At 38.3% G+C, this 22,876-nt stretch overlaps 1 protein-coding gene across 1 annotated transcript in view; it reads right to left on the reverse strand.

Annotated features, from left to right (window-relative positions):
- HEATR2 (HEAT repeat containing 2) overlaps positions 1–22,827 on the reverse strand; it is a 28,465-nt gene extending 5,638 nt beyond the window's left edge. The window contains exons 1-9 of the mRNA XM_008947332.1: positions 22,738–22,827; positions 22,354–22,545; positions 21,587–21,711; positions 21,049–21,164; positions 16,642–16,874; positions 14,128–14,340; positions 11,834–11,977; positions 6,739–6,907; positions 4,064–4,211 (exon numbers count right to left, since the gene is read on the reverse strand). Of these exons, the coding sequence (XP_008945580.1) occupies positions 4,064–4,211; positions 6,739–6,907; positions 11,834–11,977; positions 14,128–14,340; positions 16,642–16,874; positions 21,049–21,164; positions 21,587–21,711; positions 22,354–22,545; positions 22,738–22,827 (1,430 nt within the window). The remainder of the gene's footprint in view (positions 1–4,063; positions 4,212–6,738; positions 6,908–11,833; positions 11,978–14,127; positions 14,341–16,641; positions 16,875–21,048; positions 21,165–21,586; positions 21,712–22,353; positions 22,546–22,737) is intronic.
- Between the last annotated feature and the right edge of the window lie 49 nt (positions 22,828–22,876).

Here is a 22,876-nt window from a genome sequence, read left to right on the forward strand (position 1 = left end):
ATTCCTGCTTCCTGTCCAGCAGGTGGCACTTAAGATTCAGTAATAACAAGAAATCTGACGTCCCATTAGGGACATCTGAAGTTGTCCAAAACCTTTAGGTTTATTATTTTAAATATATTTTTGAGAATAAAAATTTTCTGTTCAAAAAGTTGCCAGAAAAAAAAAAATCACCATTGTTCAAAATTCCTTTTTAGCTCCATAGCTAAAAAAAAAAGCAGCTTTGTGCTATCTGTGCTGCTGTGCTATCTGATCAGTAGCTGCTTCTGGTTTTAATAAACCCTTCTGTTAAACTGCAAAGAAAAACCAATCTGTCAAAACATAAAGGTAAATTCCATTAGCGTTATGTTAACCATACTGCTAGGCTCTTTGTGAGAATATTTGTTCTACTGCCTTGAAATAGAATCAGTAAAGCAATATCTGGCAATTATCTGACTCAGTCGTGTCAGACTCAAACAAAATTAGATGACCACACAACTGTGTTTAGCATAATAACTGAAAGCCTTCCTATCTAAACTGTTAGAATGTTTTATGGAGCTAAATAAATTACTGCCAGCAGTGAATGTGATTCTGTAATCAGAACTTATTACTACTTCACTACATTATCTCTCATTACCATTAAGATGTATTTTTTGCTGTTGCTGATGCAATTAAATTCTCCCTCTTTCCATTTTCAGATCTTACTGTTGTAAATCTATGTAACTTAATTCTAAAAGTGAGTCATTTCCCTGAAAGAACATACCCTGTCTGTGCTATTTGTATTTAGAGTTGAGACTTTATTCTCAGCTAGATATGAAATAACCAAAACTGTGTGATCTGAGCATGCAATAATACCTAGCTCTTATGCAGATACAAAAAGCAGAGCTTGGGTTTATATTAAAATTGCTACCCTCATTTATGGACTTATATGCTTAAAATTTCATTCCACATTAATTATTTCTTATACATTTTTGTTCTGGATTGGCTCCTTTGCTGCATTTATGTCACTGCTGCACTTGGCTTTATATGCTTGTGTATTTCTGTGTTTTGTTTCTTTTGTGTGTATGTTTTTGGTCGTTTTTTTCCAAACTTAACACCCTAAATCCAGGTAATTTGAAACAAAATCAGACTTGCTTTTACAAATCAAAACTTCCCAAAACGTTTTGCAAACAACTCTTCAAACACAAACTTTCCGTGTTACTTCCTACCTTAAAGCATTTGCTGTGACCATGGTAAGTAGGATCAAGACTTCAAAGAGTCATTTACCTCCCTCTGCTGCTTTTTAGTTTTTGAAGATAAACCTGCTGGTAAAATTCATTGCATTGCTCTTGTTCTCAGGACAGAGAGCCTCATTATGAGTGAGACTGAGCCATCCTTAGCCAGGAGTCATTCTTCATGCAAACAGGTCTATTAACCTCCCTGGATGGATCTAATCCTGACAAAAGGCCATTCACTCATATTGCCCTGAGCAAAACAACCTCCACCGTTGCTCTCTGTGGAGAGCTGGTGTGATGTGTGGCTGTAGTTGCTGAGAGTATTACTTTGAAACAGATTCTTTTATTTTTTCCACGTTGATCATTTCCCTTTCCTGGGAATCCAAGTGAAGCTGGCAGCTCATTGCATTGGTTTTCTTTTTCCCCTTTTTGGCACTGTTATTTATACAAAGGACTGGGTTGCAGAAGACAGATTTTTTTTACTGTCCTGGTTTGAGCTTGAACAGAACTAATTCTGTTCAGTGTTTTTTACTTTTCAGCTAAGTTTCTTCTAAGTGACTGCACTTTCTGAAGTCTTTGACTACTGCCAAAACAAAAGTTTACCCTTTGATGATGTTCTCCAGCCCTGCACTGATCATCTTTCTGCCAGCAGTACCTACATGACCTAAATTAATACACTTAACCTGAGCACTTCAGAGACTTCCAGATAGAGAAGTGCTACCAATGCTGCTGTACAGGTGAGAAACAAAGACTGAATAAGGCTATGTGTTAATGGAGAAATTCTTTCTACCTCCTAGTCACCTTAGTCAGGAGCTCTGCGGGTCAGGACTCTGCAGCATGCCACATAATGAACCTGTCATACTGCTTAGATGCAGTCTAAATGATTTTCTGTAGATCATAATGAAAGGGAGAATTTAGCTCAGTTCTTCATATTATATGTGTTCTTCATATTATAACCTGTAATGCTGTTTTGAAGGAGGAAGAGCAGGAGAGCAGATAACAGAAGATGTATAGAGAAGAAATGCCAGTGAGACTAACTTGTTGACCATGTCTGAACTTGATTAAACAATTTGAAAGAATGAACATCTTTAATGTTGTTAAAAAAAAAAAAATGTAAAAAATAATAAATGTGGTTGTAGGGTAGATGAGCAGGAGCTAATAATGTATTCTGCAGTAAATAAAGGACACTAAAATTCAGCCATAAAAGAAAATAAATAGATAGGAGAGAGTTGCATTATTCCATTTTTAGACTGAAATACATTATTACCCACTTAATAAGTACTATTGTTTTGTTCAGGGCATCACAGAGCATATGAGAGGACATCTCTTGGCTCCATGGCCTTTGCATTCTCAGTTAGATGATACGGATCTGAGATATAACAGATTAGCTTACAACAAATAGTCAGATCTCAGACCACTTAAAATAGTTTTCAAAGTGCTTTTCTTTCTTTCTCTTAGGAAGATTCTTGCATATCTACACTTATCTTGTAACTACCACTCAGTTACACCATTATTTAAACAAGTAATCCATTGAATACAAATAGATTTTTCATATGAATATGAATTTTAAGATTGGATTCTGATAATGTGGAAACAGAACACATTTGGTGCAAAAGCTTTCCATTAAAAAAGGACAGCTTAATTATATTCCATCTTAAGCACACTAGCTCAAAAATCTATTATGGGATTTGTTAGCAAAGGCTCTTGAGCTTCCCTAGAATCCCCCACTGAATGGCAACACCAGGGTTCCTCCTCCTCCCCCCATTATAGGATGCAGGCCATGTATACACTAAATAGATCTAAAAATGGTAAAAACACATATACATTTATACTAACACAGCCTCATGGAACCCAAATGAACGTTCAACATATCAGAATGCCCACTGAGTGCAGACTTGCTCATCAGAATCATGAGAAAAACTTTTAAACAGAAATGCCCATTGCTATCAAAGTACTCTTAGGAAGAATGCTACCTGTAATTGTTTTTTTTTTTTGTTGGTTTTGCTTTGTTTGGTTGGGCTTTTTTTAAAGAGTTAAAAATGAAGAAAGTATGCATCAGAATACATTTAGATATTAAATGCAGCAGGCACTGGGAAAAACAGAGCAGATATGGTTTATGTATTCAAGACAACTTTGCAGAAGTGTTTGCACAACTAGTAAGACTAAATTAATAATGACAAAAGAGCCCCACTGCTGGCATTGTTATAAATGGAGGGGTTTTATAAGCACCATAAATTATAGTTAGATTGTACTTGCAATGTATAAATAGTGCCAAGCAACAGGAGACTTCCATCTTCAGTCACTGAGAGTAATAATTCCTTATCAAACACTTAGTTTAATGCTTTTTAAATACCGTCCTATATCGTGGGCATTTTAACATGCTCATCCTTTGAGGTATTTTATTGTTTCCTTACAGTGACTACAGGTAAAGTTCAAGGATTTTGGAGCTATCTGGGAGAAAAAAAAAAAAAAGGAAAGAATTATCCCCTTCTCCCCATATATTTGCTAAAAATCCCCATTTTAGCTTTCAAACTTCTTTTTTTTCAGCTACAGCTCTTTAATTTTTTCAAAACTATCCAGATCTGGATGACATTAATTTCAGTTCTCCATACTGGCAGGAGTAGGAAGACTACAGTGGAGGAAGTCCAGATTTCTATTTATTTATAATTGTTTTAAAGTTATTGCACTCTGCTCTTCTAAGCATTGTTAAAAAATACAGCAAGAAAAATATGGTGTAGAAGATGGTGGGAAAGTCCTTCTTCCAGACATGCTAACATGGACACAATTATAGAGGTTAAATAACTACCATGGTTATTACTTTTTAATGCCACTGTAGTGCTCAAACAGCTGTGTGAGATTAGAACTCCACTTACCCCTGAGAATTGACAGTTTCATTTGCTCTCTGGAGCAACTGGGATAAAACAGTGAAAAGTTTTAACCGCATCTGGGGATCTTTGTTTGGCTGAAGACACGTCTTAAGAATGAGCATAAGGTTATTTAGAGCTCCACCTATGACAGGACCTAGAAAATAAACATAGGAGACTTATTTCAGAGTACCGAGTTCTATTAAGATGTTTAATAGACAAATGCATTAAAATCTGTAGTATGCCTGCTATAAAAATAGTACTGAACTCTCCACTCGTGCAGGGCAGCTGTTGATCCATGCTAGCCACGTTACACCACATCAGGCAGTCTGCAAATACTGAGGGAAGTCTCCACGGGCTCGGGTAGCCACAGCCTCAGCCGTGGCAGCAGGGTGCCCCCTGAAGCTCAGTTTACCCAAAATCTCTCTTAGGCAGCTTGGCACTGCTGCACCACGCCGCATTACGGAGCAGGGAGGTGTCAATGACACCCACTGGCTGCTGGGACCAGCAGTACCAGATGGCATTTGGGGCAGACTAATGCATCTGGAGGGGGATTAACACTGCTCCCTATGTAGCCCTGAAAGCTTGAGGCTATGCACAAAGTTTTGGTTTTATTGAACTTAATGAAAAATTATACTGAGCGTGGTATGACCATGACACCAGTAAGTATGATTTTTAATTCTTCCAAATTTTTCCACATGCAGCATTCAAGGGAAGATGTTTGTGACTCCCAGAGGCACAGGAAAGGGCATGTCTGGAAGGGTTTGCCTCCAACACTTGGATAAGAATTATTGGAGTGGTAGTCTTTCTCCATGTTTAAATGATGTTTATCTGCATTTTACAAGAGAATCTATCTTGTTAGAGACTATCTGAAACAAAAATATTTTCCAAATTCATTATCTAGTTTGTTAACATTCTCATATCCTATGATGAATTATTTTCACCACTAAACAAACAAAAAATCCCAAGTTGTTATCCCAACATTGGAAGAAGTAATTTTCCCAAAAAAGAAGGAAGTTTGTGCCTTTCTCCTTTATAATGATTAACATCTGCATGGTTTTAAAGAGGAAGAATACATATAAACTATATGCACGCTGTACCCTGCAAGCTTCTTGCCATAGAATGCTCTTTATGCTCTCTGTTTGCAATGAAATACTTTCCTCAGCTTTGCATCCTTGTGATGCACATTCCATTCAACTCCAGTCACTAAGAAAATCCTCCCAGAAGGAGACACAACACTGGCATTGCTGATGACAAGAATATTCCTCACACATGGAATGGGCAGACTGAAGCATTCAAGACTCCAAAATCAAGTTCAACAGCATTTAATATTTAGAAATCTAATATTTAAAACAATAATTAAAAACCCCTAAAATCTTTACTGTCTAGACTGAAGCAATACAGGGTGTTGATCTGAAGTTTGCTGCGTTTCTTTGCCAACAAATAGGTCTTTATTTTCACTGCATTAATCCAAAATACATTGCTTCCTGTGAGATCTTAGACATTTAAAAGACACTAATATTATATCAAACTGATAACAGTAAATTCAACAGATAGAAAATAAACTAAATGAATTTCATGGCTAATTTAATCTTAAGCATACATTTGTGAAAACCAGTAAAAACTGAGAAATTTGAAATAAATAAACCTGATGAAATTGATTAACAACAACAAGATGTGTGGGAATGAAAAGGAAAAAAAATAGCTCTAGGAGCTGTTGTGTCAGACAGAAAACACAGACAATAGCATATTACCAGTGTTGGGTGCAAGCCAAAATGTTTGCCCAGACATTTAATGATTTATTTAGCATTAAGGAAAACAGAGGCAACTGCCTAGAAGTCCCTCAGTCATGGAAATGGGAGCACAAATACACAGAGAAGTTGGCCTCTCAGCTCTTGTACTGAAAAAACTTTTTGTTCTTTCACACAGAGGAAGAAAATAGTGCTTGTGCTGGTTGCTGCACACACCAGCAAGTGGGTGCTTCACATAGGTTTGTAGAGGCTTTTTTTGAGATTCAAGGATTAAATGAAGAAAATACAGTCCTGTAAAACTTACCAGTCCACATTTAATCTGCTTCAGTGGCAATAATACTTCACCTGCAGCTGAAGTAGCTGTCTGCATCCCCTCTAACTAACAGAAGGTAAAACCCAAATAAACAGGACTTTCCAGTTTAATCATCCTAAAAGGGGTGCCTAGGTGAAGAGACCTGCCTGTCTCCATGTGCCCCTCCTGTAGATGCAGTCTGGAGAGCTGCATCTGAGGGACATTCCCTGGGCAGATCTGCAGCTAGGGGAATGAATGCCAAAGTGTTTCACTGATCTACACACAGCAACATGCAGAAGAACATAATGAGGAAACATTTGTACAGAACTATAGTACCTTTTGTAAGACTAGAGAATAGATGGAAAAAACAGATAAATCTTTGGACAGAAGCTACATCATTTCATCTCCCCATAAGCCTTATTTATTTCATTTACACAAACCCAAACTCTTCCATAAGTACTTTCAGCATGCTCCTTGCAGCCAAGGAGTCTTTTGGAATTTGAGCTGCTTCAACATTTTGGTTTTGCTTTCCATCATATTAATTTGTGAACTTTCTGAATCTTACACTATTCATTATAAAACAATCTGCAGGCTATGGAGATTATGACTATTTTTTTTTAGCACTACTAAGCCAGTCATACCTGAATGAGTTGCGATGACCTCTAACTGTAATATTTCTGGAGAATAGCATGTCCAAGAATCACAGGATACTGAAACCCCCTCCAGAAGCTGAAATATATGCTGTTTGTAGAGGCAAAGAAAACTATCCAGTCCCTGCGCTTCAGCTAATGAAGACATTGTTGCCTCTACCTGTTGAAATAGTGATAGGGCACATTTTCTTAACTGAAACAATGTTATAAAAGAAAGAAAAGCTTTTAAAACTCATAATTGTACTTTAAGAATAGAAGGGCCACAAGTTTTACATAGTTTCTCCTTGGACAATCAAGACTGATACTTAATGTCTGCTTATACTACATCCATTACCCTTAAAAAACAGTGAAACATTTGTCCTGATTTCAAAACAAACTCATGAGGAACACAACAATGTAACAGCAAAATGAAAGAATGTCTAATTCACGTGAAAACCTTCCAAAAACGAACTACATCATAAAAATGCTCTTGCTGGTTTTAAAGACGCAGTGTTTTTCCTCCTTAATTTAAGGATGCTTTAAAACATTAACACACAGGGAACTTCTCATAGTCTCATCTAGCAGGATACAGCAGCTTCTAAAAGGTTGCTGTTGCAGCTCAGAGCAGACATGGTATTTCCCCTCCCCGCCCTTTTATTTTCACCCCCAATTTTAATTATGCAAGAGACTCTAATTACAGTAGTTGGGTAGGTTCAGTCTGAAATTCTCAATTTCTCTTGCTTAGAAGTACCAAAATCCCCTGTTACATAAGAAATACTGTCTTTATATTTACATTTAGACTATTTCATGAGACAGACGAATAAAATATGTACAAATAAAACAGGTAAGAAGAACTACTAAATGAAATCCAGACACGCTCACGCTTGGCAAGGAAGTACACAGATTTTCTTAATCACTTGTAGATGATGTATTTCAAAGCAAAGGAAAATTTGCTTTTATGGTTCCTGAAGATTCCTGAAAGAAAAGTACAAACTTCTCTAAGGAAAAGATTAAAAGCATGCTGAAAGCAGCATTTATAGTCTTGGTGATTTCAGTGGACAGTGAATCAAGAATGGGGAGCAAGGCAGTGTTAGACCCCCACTGAGAAATAAGACATGTTGTCAGCATGGCCAGGTCTAGCAGGGGCAGATGGGCTGCAGTGTGAGCAGTGACATCACTTGACTCTAAGTGGTTCAGTGGAACTACGAATCGTAGGCATATTTTTAAGATGAACTCAACCACACAAGTTAGCTGAAACATGTCTAGGACCTTTAGGATTATACAGACTCAACACTTGCCAGACAAAGATGTTATTATGGAAGTACCAGATGTGGAGAAAATAAATGAGATTTCTAAGGGGGGAAAAAAAAAAAGATATCTGGATTTGCCAAGGACAAAGGTTACTCTTAAAGCAGGTTTGCCTCCCGCACAATAGATTTCTCCTCTCTGGAAGCATTCTGCCAGCCAGCCAAAACAACTCAGAATAACTTACATGTAAAATATGAATTCAACTTTAAATTAATTGGGACATTTCACATGATGGAATGTGTCAAGACAGAAACTGCTCTCCATTATTAATCCCACCACAATCTGCAAGATCTATTTTTCCATTGAACAAAAGAGATACAGAATAATACATTGTTTACAGGTGATGTAAAATAAACTCTTTAAATAGTTTTGAGACTGCAACTGACAAAAAAAGAGAGAATAAATTAAATATGCCAATAGACTGATGTATATATTCTCATGAGGAAGCGTCTCACAGTTAAAAAAAAAAACAGCAAAGGCGATTTTCTTTCCTATATTTAAAAGCTAACAAGTTTAATGATACATTATTTTCATCCTAATTATTGTGTTCTCAGAGAAGAGCCAAGATAGCACATGCCACTGGTAACAAAACAAAATCTTATCTTCAGGTCAGCAGTTAAATCACTGACAAGCTCAAGACTTGCTTAACAGACTCTAAGAACTGACAGAGCCTCAGTCTGTTTGGGGCTGTAAACCACACTGCTCCTCAGGATACCAAAGTGCTCGGTTGGTGGTCTTGGTCATTTTCCCTAGCCCAGAGCAGCCAGAAACACTGATGGGCACAAAGCAAAGCGGCCAAAAATCAAGCGAGACTGGGTGTTCACAAGCAGGCCACTTCAGCTGTGGTCTCCACTACCTCTGGGATCTTCTGTAACCTTCCAGTAAAGCCTGAATTGAAGTTCTAGAAGGCAAATTTTTTGAGTAATTTATGTCTGTACTCAAAATCTTTTGATCCTGAATGCAGACTTCTTTTCGAACAACAACTTTATACTTGTAAAGCTAGATGGAACACATTTGTTCTACATGGTCTTAAGCTATTTTAACAACGACTTTTGCCTTCTGCAACTTGTGCAGCTCACTTTGAAGTTTTCATAGTCTGTAAGTGGGGAAGAAAAATCTAAAAATTCAAGCCATATTTGTCTTTGTGACTAATTTGAAATATTGCAATTATGTAATCTTGTTGCCAGATTTTCTATCGTCTATCTGAAAGAAAGGCTAATGAGAAAAAGGATTCTCATCCAAAGTACTGTCAACTTTAAAAATCATCTGTAACTGCAGGAACATCTTAAACTTTCAGTCATCTTGGAAGATTAAACTTTTCTGTACAGGAAAACCAGGATTTATCTCCACGAAACCGCTTTCTTTGTAGGAGTCTGAATTTTTAAGGTTTCAAACAGACACTGCTGACTTTATAGACCACTGTAGGGCTAAACAGAGAAGATACTGCAAAGCATTCCAGATCCATCTATCCAAGGCTTATGTGGACAGATTGTTTAAAAAAAACCACCCCAAAACCTAAACAAACCCCCCATGAATCCCACCCTTGCACTGGCTCTCCGGGAGACAGATCTTCGTGCCATACTTCTTTGACCTGCAAAGTCTTTTCAATACTTGTTTCAAGCTTTGTTGTGTTTTACTTCTTTCAGAACAGTTTTCTAAGTGTATGCCTTCTTGGAGGCAGGCTGTCAACTATGGGGCCATAAATACTGATGCTATGCAGGCCTTTGGAATACCATGCCTGGGAGCAAGAGAAAAGGAAGCAGAATAGCCACCGCATTTAAGGAGCATGTTTGAAAAAAGGCAACTTGGATAGGTCACAGTTGGGCTGCATGGGGATGGCTTGCTGATTTATTTGATATTTTAGCTTGGGGAAGAAAGGGGAAGAGAGAAATAAGGGGGTGAGATAATGTTTAGCCAAAAAAGCTCATCTATTATCAGGGTATCTACAGACGTCCTTGATTTTAAAGCATTCCTACAGCATTTGAACTTTTGATTCTTGGTGTGGAGGTAAAAAGGTCAACTACTGCAAAAATCAGTCTGATCTTTGTCTAAAGACAAAAAAAAATCAATTATGAAACTATTGCTTTTTAAAGGCTAGTAGAGCTCTTGATCTATAGGTGCATTGTTCTTTAATAGTCAAAAAATAAATCTGAGCTTTTCCTGGCCACTCGTGTGCTCCTGTGTATCATTTAACAATAATCCAGTGACTTATATCCCCCTAGGAAGTACAACAGTCCAACCAGCACCAAAAGGATGCCCAAGGCTCTGCAGAATCCAGCAACAAGCATAAACTCTTAAACACCTCCTGTACCAAAACTCTGTCTAAACCACGTCCATTAATATTAATTCATTAATATCCACTCAAGTAAAGTGATCTTCAGCAGCAGCCCACATCCACCTGTCAGCTTCCCATGCTCCAGTAACATACTTCAAGCCATCTATTCTGAAACCGAACCTAAACACAACTTAAAAGAACAAACAAACTCCAGTTTTAACTGTAGCCTACAGACCCATACTGAGTGTTACTGACCACAAAATAAAGCTGAATTCTAGGACCCTTCTCAGAACCAGCACATACTGCAATTCTATGGGCCTTCAAACAAAGTTATGCAGAAATGTAATTCTACAGGCTCTGCTGTCCCAAACTGTAAACCCAACTCCAAATCTGATTCTTGTATTAGTCATGTATGTGCAATGAGAGACACAGAGCCCTGGGCTAGCTACAGGCCATTCATCCCACTGGCACAGCCCACAGCCAGTGAACAAGCCTTGCATGACGTAGCAATAAGGCAAACTCCTAAATTTTTTACCCAAGTAATATCCTTTCCTGCTATGTCAGCCAAGCTCAGGTATCAACCAGGTTTCTGCAGACCACACTTATGTAGGAGCCACTATTTGCCTTCAAATCATCACTGTGTGTTCTAGTCTTACAGTGTTTGCAAGATGTAATAGTACATTCACCTCTCCTGGCACCAGTGTTGCCCTAGACTTTAACCTCAACTTTAGTCCCACCCTAACTCTGCTGCTTCCATAAAAGAAATAACCTGTATGATCCTCGTGTCTGTTGCTGCTAATCTTAACTACAGCCCTGTGGATTTTAGGATTCAACATTAAACTGAGATCTCCAAACTGGAAATAGACGCAGCACCTAAGGACCATGAATTGTCATCTGGCAAAGCAGAGGCATCAATATTTTCACTGAAAAATTATAACATTCATAGATTTTTTTTCACCCTTCAGTAACTTCTAAATATTAAGCAACCACTAGAACAGTGCCAAAGGGAGAGGTCTTTGCAGAACAGCTTACAACTAAACACAGAATGCAGGTATTCTATCATGCTTCTTTCATTCTAACAGGGTGAATCTGATGATTTTGAAGTTATATGTCTATCTAAATGTTTAACTATTAAACTTCTATATAACTTTTGGCACAGGTTGCTACACACACACAAATACAGATGAAAAATAGGTAACCCTCAAACAAAACTAGTAGCATTGTACAAGTTCTTAGCTCGTATAAATAAGATCTATTCTGACTGGGATGTTGCCTTGATCTGTTTCAAACAGACTAAACCCAAAGTAATTTCAGCTATGGCAAAAGATGGGGAGACAGAGTACAGTCCAGGTCACAACATCAAATCATTTCAAACTCTACTGATTCTTGTGGAAGAGCTCTTAGGTTAAGCATGTCTGTTGCTTGAACCTAACAGCAAGACCAAGAATTATGGTTCTGTTTAGACAAAGTATCTATAGTAAAAATCAGAAAGACAACAAAATATCAAAGCAGCTCATAGTTTACCTTTTCTTTAAGGTGCTGAGAACTTGGTATTGCCATTATTGTTACCAAAATTTTCATTAGTTGTAAACTAATTTCTTTGCAGTCTTCCTGGCATACTTCAATCAATGCTTGCACACAATAAAGCAACTGCTCCACATAGAAGACCTATTTTTTAACAAAAGCATAAAATTATTATGTTTTGCTATAAAATATAACATTCTCTTCAAGGGAGAGACATGGGAAATGCCAATAATAAAACCTGAGCACTGTGTAATTCCCTAGAGTTGGTAACACATTGATAATTTCATGTGAGTTCTTTTGATTACCTACATTCTATCTTTTACAGAATACAACATAATGTTCCTCCCAGACCATTTGTTCATATTTGCCTTGTCCTGTTAACAAAATAAATGACCCTGCTCTTAATCACACAATTGCTCCACTGTGAAGAAAGCCATCAAAGCATTCTGGAATGATTACCGAGGGCACTTTCTCATTCTGAAGTGCAACTAGTTAATTAATAACATATTTATTAGAACTCTTTCAAATATTATTCTATGTTTGACTATTTTGAATGGAGCATTAATGGTTAAATACATAAATCAAGAAAACCTGAGCGTCTGTTTGCATCTCAGGCTATTTATCTCCTCTGATGCAATATAACCCATGTTATCTCAATTCAGCTGATACCAGTTAAGTTTGTATTGTTGTCAGGTAGTTTGCAATAACTTCTGTGATAAAGTGCATCAGATACTCCATGAAGCTATCAGATTACATTCAACAAACAGTAGTGGCCATCATTACAAATTTACTTCCAAAAAAATTAAATCAAGTCTAGGAATAGCTTAGCCATAAATGATTATGTTATGGATCTCATGGACCTAGTCAATCCTTAGCTAAGCAGTGTCTGTGCATTCAGTGTTGAAAATAAAGATTGTTTTACAAGGCCAAAGGGTAGAAGAAGTCCACCAAATGCTTCAGCTGCAGATGAATGTAGCTACTGCATCTAATGCCAAATGGGAGTGCTAAGCTTACAACCTCATAGCAGTTTTGCAGATGTACTTCAGGGAATTGTTATTTGAACAATCAGGTTATAGTGCTTCCAGTTATGTGAGTTCCTAATCACCACAGGCTTCATGGAGATTAAGGTTAATTCCTGCATCCCTGGTACATATTCCATTTGGGAAGAGGCCTAATGAGGGAAGAACTTCAAACATATATTCTTCATTGGCTCAAGAAGACTATCACGCTAGATTGGGTCTATGCACATGAATAACTGTTTTAAAGGGACATGAAGTCAGACTTCTCTGCAGGCACAGCACTGGCCCTTTTTTGGGCATCTTAAGAGCAAGGGCCTAACAAACTTTTGGGGGAATGAAAGCTGGGATTTAATTTGAGGGGGAAATTGTAAGGATTCTTGTCATCTCTAATAGATCTATTTCCACATCCAAGCAATTGAAGGGGAAAAAAAAGGTGCTGGAAGGTAAAAATCTCTATTCCTCATTGAAGTGAATCTCTCACCTCCTTGTATAGCAATTGATTAATACTCTTCAAATGCTAAAATGAAAATGGTCTGCAGGCTCAGACATGAGTTAAAGGTACACTTGGGAGCAAAATTCTAATTTATAAATTCTTCCTCCTAGATTCTCACTTAAAGAGAAGCCACCGGTCCCAAGAGTTTACAAGTCATGCTCCTAAATGTACACCTAAGAGACTGGTACCTTCCCTTTAGAACAGGGAACAGTTAAAGTACAAAACAAAAATTAGAAGATGATATTAAGAGGGCGTCTTTCTCAGGAAACCTGACAGGACAACTACAGTGGACTGTGAAAAGTTTTCAGTCATTTTTGCTGATGAGGGTCAAAATATATAATCTTGTTTGGATTGTGAACACAAGGCATTTCAAAACATGTTCAGTTCTGCCTCTGCACGAGCCAAAGTAGTGCTCTATTAGTACAGCACATACTAAAAGCTTCTTCTCTCCCTGTCATGCCTTTTCATTTTCCTCCCACTATCTGAAGCCTTTTACAGGAGTTCTGAAACTTGAACCCACGCCTGCTGAGAGAATGGACCGATGGAAAGTTCTGGGGAATAACAGATTTGACCACGAGACCACAACATGGCCCAGGAAGGATTGGGAAGCTCCTGTTTTTTCCTCAGACACATGTCCACAACTATATCCTTAGACATGGTGTTGTAGGTGTGCAAGAGAGGGATAAGAACGGGAGCATTTAGGGAGAACAAGGGGAAAAGTAAGTTGAGAGAACCATTGGTCTAAAACTTTGGTCTGCTGTGTGTTTTCCAGCTAGCTTTACCTCCTCAGATCGTTCACAGACTTCAGCTTGTGACAGTGTGTTGCCAAGATGAGTCAAATGAGGCTGTAAGATTTCTTTTGGGCTACCTCGAATCACTGCAGTTAGAACCATTATACAAGATGCCTTAGGTGTCTTCTCAAAGGCTGATGTGATCAATTTCACAGACACCTTGGGGCTGACAAATGTTCCAATCAATTCTGCTGCTTTCACACACTGAAAAAAACAAACAGGGATAACTTTAGGATTTTCCTGAAAACACAAATTTCATTCAACATACCATGGGCTTTTTCTTTCTGTGAATCCAGCTGTTATTTTAAATGCTTCAGCAGTTGCCTTGTAGGCTTTTTCCACTCACTCAGTAACGATTATATGCAGGAAGAAATTTTCCTGACATGTGCTGTAAGCACGTAACAAGGTGTGCAGCACTCCTCAGCATCAGACAAACTTCCATGAGAAAGTAATGCACAGAAATTAAGTGTACAACTCAGTGTAATAAAGTCTCTAGTTTAGAATAACCCGATGCTGCAGATTTAGTGGTTTAGCATTTTGTCCTCCAAATGCTGTGGCATGGTCTTAATGCACTCACCACCCATCTATTAAAAGCAACAGCAAGAAAGGAAATTTTTGTTATTGTACTGTATTCTGACACTAACATTACAGATTTGGTTTATTGTGGAAGCACTGCCATAGAGATAGAAGCAGTGGGCAGCTTCCCCTACTCCTTTAACCAAAAAGGTTTAAATTACTATGTGTTCCCATGATATTTACATTCTTTATTCTACTCACCCATCAGTATGTTGCATTCCACATGAAATACCATCACACCAGAGCTTACTCCCTGACTGATGGAAAATATTTACAATCTTATGCATGAATAATGATGTAGTCAACTCCTGCACCCTTACCTGTGTAAGAGGAACATTTCTTCCTAATGCATTTAATGGTTGGCTCATTTCCCCAAACTTGAAAGCTTATTTCCTTTTGTATATACTTTTTAGTCTAGTGATTTAGCCATGCATTTTTAATTGCACCTAATTAGTACTTGAATCATTCTATATTTTTTTTAGTCATGTAGCCATAGTTTAAACCTGCACTATATACAGCTGTTTCTTTTCACAAGGGTGAAGACTCAAAATAGTTGTAACATATTCTGTGTAAATGTGAACCCTATCCTCCTCCTTCCCCTCCTCATTTGCCATAAAGAGAAAGACTTTCAGTGCTCTGAAAACTGGAAAAGGACAATAGAATTAAACAGTTCAAAAAAACCAAATTGATTTATTTGTATGAATCAATTATCTACTCATTCTAACAGGGAAAAAATTTAAAAAAGGGAAAAAGGATAAGAGACCATCTGGTCTTTCACTCTTGCACATCTCCCACCTAATAATACCAAATGAGAAGGATATACACATTTTCCAAGGTGGCTGTTCTCTGAAAGAGGTTCTACAGAGACAAACAATAAAGGAGATAATCACAGTACCCTGGAAATCAGCATCACTAAAGAGATAGAAGGCATTTACAAGCAAAAGTTGATGAAGCTTAAATTTTGGTGCAAGGAAGAGTAAAATTGAATACAGAAAACATCTCCTAATTGGGAGTAAATCTCTTGGAAGCACCTGTGAGAAGATTAGTGGCAGAATTCTAAGAGAGAAGTATAGTCAAAAAAAGGCAAGGGAAAACTATGTGCTGCTTGAACACATACTTTGGAATTTATATCTCTAGCAACAAGCACTAGATGGGAAATTTGATCAGGACAGCAGGGCCATGTGGATTTATTCTTCTGTGTAAGTTTTCTTATGTATTTTATACAAGCACTAAGGAACCTCAAAAGCTGTATACCCACAGTGCCATACCTCTTAGAATATCAGTTCTGGGGCACTGATTTCCTAAGGCACATGCATCCCCTTTTGAGCCAGCAAGATGACTTCTGAGAGCAGATTTACTTCTTTCTACTGCTGATCCCTGTGTGACTGGCTTAGTTTAGAAGCTCAATCTCACCATAAAGTAACAGAGTTAAAGGTCAGCTGCTGGTTCTGAAAGGGGAGGTAGAAGCGGTGGAATAGCTAAAAGGGGATAACAGACTAAGAATTTGGGGAAAGGGAGGAATCCAGGAAAATCCAGGAAAAATTAAGGGAAAGAATTGTACTAAGAAAGACTAAAGAATAAAATTGTAGGGGAAAAAAAAAAAAAGGATGATTTCAGAAATTAATATCACAGGGTATATAGCTCAACTGGCAGCAGGAACTTAAAAGAAAAGTCTGACTTAGGAAATAAGCTTTTCTGATGTTGGTTGGACTACCTCCATCCAGTAATACAAGAACACATCTATTTTGACATAAGTAAGTAAATATAATGTTCACACGTTTCTAACATCCACAAAAACCCAAGCCTGATCCTTCAGTCATGGGCAATTTCCAGTAACCTAAGGTAAGGTCAACCCCCAGAAGATGGACTCAGGACTATGAAGAACACGCTCTTTATTCAGTGTGCAATACTTTAACAGATTAAACTTACATTTTTAACCACTTCAGTTTCTTCATCCAAGCATGCTTGGTACAAAGTTCTAAGCAGTAGCTCCATGTGTTGTGTTATGTGATCCTCTGCATGCAGCAATAATGTATAGAGAAGCTGGGAGGCTTTTATTCTTGTGCTTTCAACCCAGTCTGTTATATCATGACAGAGACCTGGAAGAATTTTGGAGAGGTTTCTTGACACAAGTTCCCGACAACCTAGTCCTGGTCGAGTCACTAGAAGAAAAACAAACAAGCAAACAAACAAAAATAAACCAAAAAGCAACAGAAATATCAGAGGAAAAGCCAATGCACATTAATCCTTAGAAAAGTTTAAAGGCCCCAAGGTAAGAGCTAGGGGCGTCTGCTTCAGTGTGGGACAACAGGTTCAAATGCTGCTGAGGAATTTACCTGTGCAAGTTACATTTCTTTAATATCTATTGCAGAATTTAAAATCTACACAGCTCTCTGAAAATTTATTTTCAGATTTAAACATAATTTGGAGGGGGAAAGAGAGGTAGAAGTCACAAATAGTACACAGGACATGAAGTGCAGTAAAACAGACAATGTCAGCTGTGCCCTCTAAAGGAAAAGGTTAAAGGTGTATCTGGGGAATTAGAAGTAGAAAGGGCATTATGACTTGTACAAGTGCTGTCTAACAGATCAGGCCACCAAACTCATAGGAGTTTGAAAATCACAGACATTACATGATCTCTTCTCTAAGGCTTTTCAGGAAAAGCTGCTCACTGATGTGCCTCTTCTATCTCTGTCCAATTTACATATTAAATAATACATTTCAAAACAGTATGAAAAAATATACAGGAATTGAGGGAGGAGAATATGTACTTTTTTTTTAGATTGAATTTAATTTGTTAAGACTTTGTAGAAAGTAGGGTTTTGTTGTTAACTTCTGGTTTTAAACAAAACCCCAAAGTGAACAAATAGATATTCCCTACCTCAATAAAGGATGCAGGTTTCTAGAGAACTAATAAACTTGCCTTTCCTAACAACTGCTCACTGTCTTGACTTGGTAATCATCAAATTTACATCTTAGCTCACTTATAAATCTCAGAGACTCAGAAAAGCAGCTTGACCAACATCACAAGCACCTATTAAACCTCTTCCACGCTTTGCACATAAAGCTATGACAGTGCTTTCCGAAGAACTGCAACAAACGTCTTAGAGACTATTCCCACAGGCATCCTTCTTCCTTTATACTGCACATGCCTATGTAGAAACAAAACCTGAAAAGCTGTTCTCTGAGAACCACCACTTTGTAATTGCCACTCACAATGTTCATAAAGTGGTTTAGGAAAGAAATGTTATGTGATGTCAAAACCCAATGGATGTGTGAGTGCATTTTTTACTGCTGGTACAGAGTTCTCCTGCAAATGCTCAGAAAGGAAATGAATTATCTCAGGAGATTTTCCTGCATGGGCCCAAATGCTAAGAGGAAAACAGACTAAAGTAGAACAGCCTGAAGAACACAAAAAGCTTACAGAAATGCCTGTAAAATACCTAGAGTAGGAAAAAAATGAAAATTCATGCATCAGGGCGTGAATTGCTGCTGCTTTTGTCAGTGGAGGATAACATTTTGGATTATGAAAACTGACAACAAATAGCAAAAGGTCAAATAAAGAAATCAACTTTAGACAGCAAATACAGACTGGCATCCTACTTGACCTGAGGCAGAATTTTGTTTAAAGAATTTTGACCATTCTTTATTGCCAGTTCCTTCATTTCAGATGTTCAAATACAGGCATTTACCCCTGTAGCTACTCCTGTCAAAGACTTCCCTGCTATAAACTGTCTGCACCTGTATCCTAAGGCAATGACTGCTGTTGCTCAGTGGAAAGCTATTCAGCTGGTTGGATGACACCAGGTATGAATTCTATCTCTATTCTTCCTCTGACTTGCAATATCTGTCATTGTGAGATCAAAGCACAGGGGGCCTCATATGTTAAGTCCATTAGCTTGACAGCTGGACGAAGATAGTTAAGTAAAATGTAATATAAACTCACAGTTGTAAAAAGATATTCTGCTACATTAAATAAATCAGAAAAAAAAAAGCAAACAAAATGTTAGACTACATCCTTATCATATTAAAAAAATATTTGTGGAAGGGGAAGAACGGGGAAGTACACACAGAATAGCAACTCATCCAGATACAGTCTGTGGTAGGATACCACAAATTATTACTTGAAACTAAGGTATACTAGCATCTCTGATAGAGTTTCATATCTGTAAGATTAAGTAGACAATCACCCTTTCCTCTCATTTTTCTTCTCTTTTGTCATATAAAGCCTAATCATTACTAAGACAAACTTTGGAAGTAAAAATAAGCATCACAGCAGGAAATTGTATCTTAAAGTCTCCATTATCTTGGGACTCAAGTCCAAGATTATCAGGTCATTTCTTCAAAATATTCTTAAGTTATGCAGATATATCTGTGTGTACATATGGAAACACAGAATCATATAACTGCTTTGGTTGGAAGAGACCTTCAAGATCATCAAGTCCAACCATTAACCCAGCACTGACAGGTCACCACTAAACCATGTCCCTCAGGACCACATGGTGGTTTTCAACTCCTCTAGGGATGGGGACTCCACCACTGCCCTGGGCAGCCTGGGCCAGCCCTGGACAACCCTTTCAGGGAAGACATTTTTCCTAATATCCAGCCTAAAAACCCTCTGCTGCAACTTGAGGCTATCTCCTCTTGTCCTAATATTAAGACCTTTAAGACCACCAAATCCAGCCATTAACCTATGCATTCAAGCCTTAACTGCATCATGCCATCAGGCAAGATGGATGAAAAGCCAACTAAATGCAGGGCTGGAACACTGCCCGAATTTTTGAAGTGTATTTATTGTGCTAAAAAGATTACTTCAGAAAGTACATATTGTTTAATTATGAAGAAATTGATAGATGCCCCTTTCTAAAAAAAAACCAAAGCACTGTACACACCCAAAACCCAACATACACCTAGAGAAAACTGAACAAGGTACCAGCATTAGCAACAGAAATGGTAACAACTGTTTCAAGGGCTATGGTGTGAAGCCTTTTGTGACCTTCACTATGTCACGGTCATTGCAAAAAAAGTGACTGGAGCTTAAACTCTCAACTTCATGCATTTATGTATGTTAAAATATTCTATGACTGCCAGAAAAAAAAACATGCCTCTGCCATCGTTGATGGAAGTAAAAGCATTCTTCACCATTTACAAATCCCTGAGGGAATATTATATACAAAATAAGGAAGAAAGAAAAAAAAAAGTTGGGAAGGCTAAAAGATCAACTTGCCTGTCTTCAAAGCTAAACACTTCTGTCAAACCAGTCACCATTATGAAGTGCTTCCCCTTTCATTCAAGCATTACTGAGTAAAAAAACTTTAAAGGAAAAAAGAAAAAAACCACACACACACACAAAAAAAGAACCCACCCCAAAAAAGTGTAATTTCAAAGCAGGGTGGACTCCAGAACCCACTGTCATGGAAAGGATTTTGCTGCTGGGTATCCTGTGATGGGATTGTCACGTAGGCACAAGTCAAGCATGAACCTGTTCTCTCACACCAAAGGAGTTTTTGTTTTGCTAAATATGAGTATGAAAATCGATAAATGACCCATCAAAACCCTCTTTCTCACCAAAACACATGTTCTTAAACATTAACTTTATGAACCTGAGACAAGAAATAAGCTCCAAGCTACTGCAAACATAACGTTTTAAAGCTACCTATAAATCATGCAGTAGTAAAAAGTTATCTACTGATGCTGCATATCCTGGGGTTGTGTGTATGATAAAGGAAACTGTTGTTTCTGTTGCCATGTTCTTCATGTACACTGGCAGATTTCAGTTAGCATCCCAGTTTCTCACAAATCAGTCTGAGAACAGTTGACTGCAAATTCTTTTCCCATGCCAATCCTGTGGATCGTTAATGCTGTGTCCAGTTCTCATTATTCAAGGACTCAGCTCACAGGTTCTTTCACCCTGCCTTCCTTTCCAGTTGCCTCCATGCCCATTCCCCTCCTTTCCAGTCACCTCCATGCCCATTCCCCTCCTTTCCAGTCGCCTCCATGCCCATTCCCCACCTGGCTGTTGGCTAATGTACAACTTTCTGCTGCTTCTGCATCACTGCTTTCTCCTTTTCAGCACAGGCATTTTCATTTACTCTTTCTCCAAAATGCATTTTGGGATTAATGGAAACACTGAAGGCAGTTACTGAACAAATGGGGGTTAAAATTTAAATTTAACATTAATAACTTTTATATATAAGCTATATGTTATGTTTTTATGTATGCTACCATTATACATTGACTAATACCACATCTCACACCCTGCTCTGCTGCCAATACTGCACTGCAGCTCTCAGGGATTATTCAGGAAGTAGAACCCACTTCCAGTGCAACACTTACCTCCTTTGGGATAATGAGCTGGTGAAACACTAAAATCCATCTTATCCTTCAGATCTTCTTCATTCTCCTTCTCCCACTGCAAGCCTATCTCTTCCCAATAAGTCTGAGCCAGTTTTCTAGACACAAAAGAAGAGTTTCATACCATCACACATCCAAAAGAAAAGCATCTGAAAATAAAAATTCTGGAAACTCTAGCTTCTAAAATACAGCTGGAAGGATGGGAAGCATTCTTGCCATTTAACCTAGACACATTAAGTTGAAAGTTTATGCTTCTTTTGTACTCGGTGAGCAGAATTCACCTCTTCCAAAGAATAATTCTGTCTACGTGTACCTCTCTGTCTTCATCTCCCTCACATTTACTTGCATCTACCATAAAAGGACAATACCATAAAAGTTACTAAAGATAATGCTATAATTTTGAACTTGGGAAAAAAAAAAGGTTTTTTTTTTTCCTCCAAGCAATACATCTGTGAACACAGAACACTTTCATGCACAACAACTATTTAGAGAGAAAAAATAAAAAAGGCATTCTGCTTACGTGTTTTCAGGAATTTCATCAGCAAAGCTGCCAAGTAACAGAGGGATCAACTTGTGGAAATAGGAGTATCTGTCTTTTAGGTGCAACAGCCATTCTCCAACGACGGCTGTTAGAGCGTGCCGAACCTACACGGCCACAAACAGACTATGTTAACTGTCAGGAAAACACCAGAAAAGTGAAAAAATAATATTTGCTTTCAGTACATAAGACTTGGGAGAGTGCATAGATAACCTCAGAAGAAATTACAAGGACCCAGGATTTCCTCACTTGCAGGAAGCATCTGAAGTAACATGCAAGGTATGATGCTCCCTCTTGTGTTCTCACTCTGGCTCAGTCTTAGCCTGCTGCACAGAAGTCCGTCTCCAAGAGGAAGACAAGATACAGACCTAACAGAGAATTACTGCCCCACTTGCATTTTATGAAGGAACCAATACCAGAAATATTTGCTAAGCATCTGAAATGGCCACAGAATCAAGTCTCAGAGAGATCTGACAGCAGAACTTAAGACAGAAATTGAAGGTACTCATTAAAATAAAAAGGTGCCTACACATTTCAGTGGCCTGCAGAATTAGACAGCAGCTGCACAGGTCACCAGCCTTAGTTTTGGACAGCTTACAATTGACAAAGCCTGTGTGTGTCATATTTACACATCTCAAGTGAATGAATGAAAGCTGAAAATAGGGAGGGCGGTAGGTGAGGGAGGGAGAGAAAAAAACCAAAAACATCCTAAACCAGATGTAAAATAAATCCAGCAAAGCAAAGCACACCTTGGGAATCTCGTCAAATAATCTCTGGGCCAGATGAGAGAGAACATCATCCACAGACTTTCCATTTCCAAACTGTATCACTGCTCCAGTGGCCTGAATCACATCAACACGGACTCTGTAGTGCTGGTGTGAAATCGTTTGCATTAGGGGTTTTATCAGAGATTCTGACTGCAGATGGAAGTGTTCTGTTAGGGCAGAGAGACAGAAATGTCAAACATGCTTTTCTCTGGGTGGGTGACAGACCCTGACCAACGTGATTTCTACAACATTACCAAGCAGCCTGGTTAATGTTGCTGTCTTCAGGTAGTGTGCAGAGTTAAGCTGATGCTATACTGTAGCTGAACGCCAGACCCTGTACACATCCCTAACCCTCTACTCTATTACCCACAAGCAGCAACGGCTCAGCATCCATCCCTGGCATGGTTCTTCTCCAACAGATCCTCCAAGGCCTGCGAAGCACAGCACCGAGGGCATGTGCGACTTCTCATGCCCTCTCCTGCTGCACCCCTGCACCCTCCTGCCG

Source organism: Merops nubicus, unplaced genomic scaffold, assembly GCF_000691845.1.
Source record: "Merops nubicus isolate BGI_N331 unplaced genomic scaffold, ASM69184v1 scaffold20559, whole genome shotgun sequence".
NCBI lineage: Eukaryota > Metazoa > Chordata > Aves > Coraciiformes > Meropidae > Merops > Merops nubicus.